Here is a 2,691-nt window from a genome sequence, read left to right on the forward strand (position 1 = left end):
ACAGCTCTTTACATATATATTGTACATTCACATCAGTCCCCTCCCCCGAGGAGCGTACAATCTAAGGTCCCTAACTCACATTCATACATACACATACTAGGGGACAATCTAGACAGGAGCCAATTCACCTACCAGCATGTCTTTGGAGTGTGGGAGGAAACCAGAGTACCGGGAGGAAACCCATGCAGGCACAGGGAGAACATGCAAACTGCAGGCAGGAGGTGCCATGGTTGGGATTCGAACCAACGACCCGAGTACTGCCAGGTGGAAGTGCTAACCATTTAGCCACTGTGCTGCCCACTTGCTTCTTTTGGACTTTATTAGAACGTCCAACACATTTCCCTCCCCTCCCCCTCCCATGTATTGGCAAAGCCAGCGCGCAACACTTACAATCAACCTTCCCATTACGAGAGTGGAGTAAAAAAAAAAATGCAGCTGTATAGTAGGAATGTGGCGCCAATGTTACATTTAAAACTCTTTTCAGGGTCCCAGTGGAGCCTTTCAAAGAACTACCCCATCTGGAGTATGGAAATCGTACTCAGGCTTCCATGTGCTGTAGCTGGCTACACTGGACACCACAAAGGCCGGTGGTGGTGGGGGGGGGGGGTTGGGAAATTGTGGTTTTAGATCATCAATATTTGATTAGGATTTTCCAACGGTTTCCTATAGGGTGCTGACGAGGACTTCTATAGGGTGCAGATCTATACAGACCTCAATAAATCTCATTGAAAACAAGTAGCCAGCCTGAAAAACCCCGGAGCCAGCACTACACAATCTTTCTATATAGGTAGCTGAAAGATCCATAGTTAAATATGCCAACGTAAGGCTGGCCATACATTATACAATTTTCTGTCCAATTCCCTTTAGATCAGTGGTTCTCAACCTGTGGGTCGCGATCCCTTTGGGGGTCGAACGACCCTTTCACAGGGGTCGCCTAAGACCATCGGAAAACACATATTGCCGATGTGTAAAGAGCAGCTACTGCGTTGAAGGCAGCTACTGCGTTGAAGGCAGCTACTGCGTTGAAGGCAGCTACTGCGTTGAAGGCAGCTACTGCGTTGAAGGCAGCTACTGCGTTGAAGGCAGCTACTGCGTTGAAGGCAGCTACTGCGTAGAAAGCAGCAGTATTGGAGGTAAAACGACACTTCATGAATTATAATTACTGGGTAAATAATTTTATGGTTGGGGGTCACCACAACAGGAGGAACTATAATAAAGGGTCGTGGCATTAGGAAGGTTGAGAACCACTGCTTTAAATTTACCTTCAACTATGTAGTGCAAGGGCCTGCTTAACCCCCTGACACCGGCGCCTCTCGGCCCTTTAAGGGCTCATTTATACTTGACTTTTTTTCCTACTCTTACCAAATGCCCCTATAGCGTTTGACAAGCATTGGTCCGGCGTTTGCGGAGTGTTTTTAATACTCCAAAAAACGCCAGATGCGCGGTTTAGCGGCGGTTGCTAGGCATTTGCCAAGCGTTAAAAACACCCCACAAACCCCTATAATGATGTTTGAATGGTGTTAACGCTCCACAAACGCCTCGCAACCGCACCGCAAACGACCGGCCGGGCGTTTGCGGAGCGACACCATAGACTTGAATAGGAGGCTTCAACTCCTCCTGACTCGACCAGAGGCGTCCCTTTTGCCGCGACGCTAACGCTCCCGTTTGAACCGCACTATGCGCTGCAATGTGCAAAATTTTCCCAGGCGTTTGGAAACCGGTAACAAGGCTAGTGTGAACGTAGCCCAAGGGGTCCAGAAGCCGGGGAGGGGGTTCTATGGTCATGTGACCGCCGTGATTCGCTGTCAGGGCGGTCACATGAACGGGAAAGGTCCCGATCGAAAGAGGAGATCGGGACCTTTCCGTGAGTACCGGACATGGCTATCCTGACATTCACATGGGGCCCAAATGGGCACTTGTATTCAATACGCAGGCAACAGTCAACTGTTACAATACGCAGGCAAAAAATTGCCATTATTTACAATACATGGGCAGAAAATACCTAATTGTGACAATATCCAGACAACAAACAAGCAACAGTGTGACGGGAGTGACTTTGGGTGGGGGGCCCATGGAACACAGCCCCCTTTGGAGGGGTGGGGAGACCCATGTCTCAGCTCCCCATATCCCTATTATGTGTAAGTCACCCTGTGCCTGTTAGGGGTCCTAATATTGGGGTGTGGGGGCTGTTCATTGCTTACTGCCATGTGGTGCATCCCATTGTTCTATTGTGTGTCTTGCTTGGGAGCAAACTATTATGGGATGTATGTGTTTGCGTATTGGCTTGGTGGGGGGTGTCTACTGATGTGTCTCTGGTTGCAAGATTTGGTTTGCCCCGCCCTGTGTCCATGTGCAGGGAGGTGGGTTGTTCCCTTGAATGTTTATATCTTGTGTCTGTGTTACAATAAAGCCGTCTATTTCCTGATTTTCCTTCGAGTGGTGTCCGTGGATCGGTGTTCGGACAGGGAAGCGGGAGTCTAACGAAATACCCTCGTGCAGTCGGGGTCCGGTTCCGTTACAAACGGCGACTGTGTTTGTAGAATATATTTTTTTACTTTTTAACAAGTCTACATTTGTAGCATGTTAGAGTTGGACATACAGTAGTAGATTGTGCCTCCCTCAGCGCTGCCTACGGCCTAAGTTATAATAAAGTCGTACCAGGAGGAAGGTAGTACACTCCAGCCTTTAGTT

The 2,691-nt window shown here is 48.8% G+C and overlaps 1 protein-coding gene across 1 annotated transcript in view; it reads left to right on the forward strand.

The window, feature by feature from the left end:
• Positions 1–973: 973 nt before the first annotated feature.
• LOC149428473 (uncharacterized) overlaps positions 974–2,691 on the forward strand; it is a gene marked incomplete at both ends in the record, with an annotated part of 6,730 nt that continues 5,012 nt past the window's right edge. The window contains one exon of the mRNA XM_089667366.1: positions 974–1,133. Within this exon, the coding sequence (XP_089523492.1) occupies positions 974–1,133 (160 nt within the window). The remainder of the gene's footprint in view (positions 1,134–2,691) is intronic.

The sequence above is a fragment of the Staurois parvus genome, unplaced genomic scaffold (genome assembly GCF_062004578.1).
Source record: "Staurois parvus isolate SC_StPar_1 unplaced genomic scaffold, SC_StPar_1.0 ptg003219l, whole genome shotgun sequence".
NCBI lineage: Eukaryota > Metazoa > Chordata > Amphibia > Anura > Ranidae > Staurois > Staurois parvus.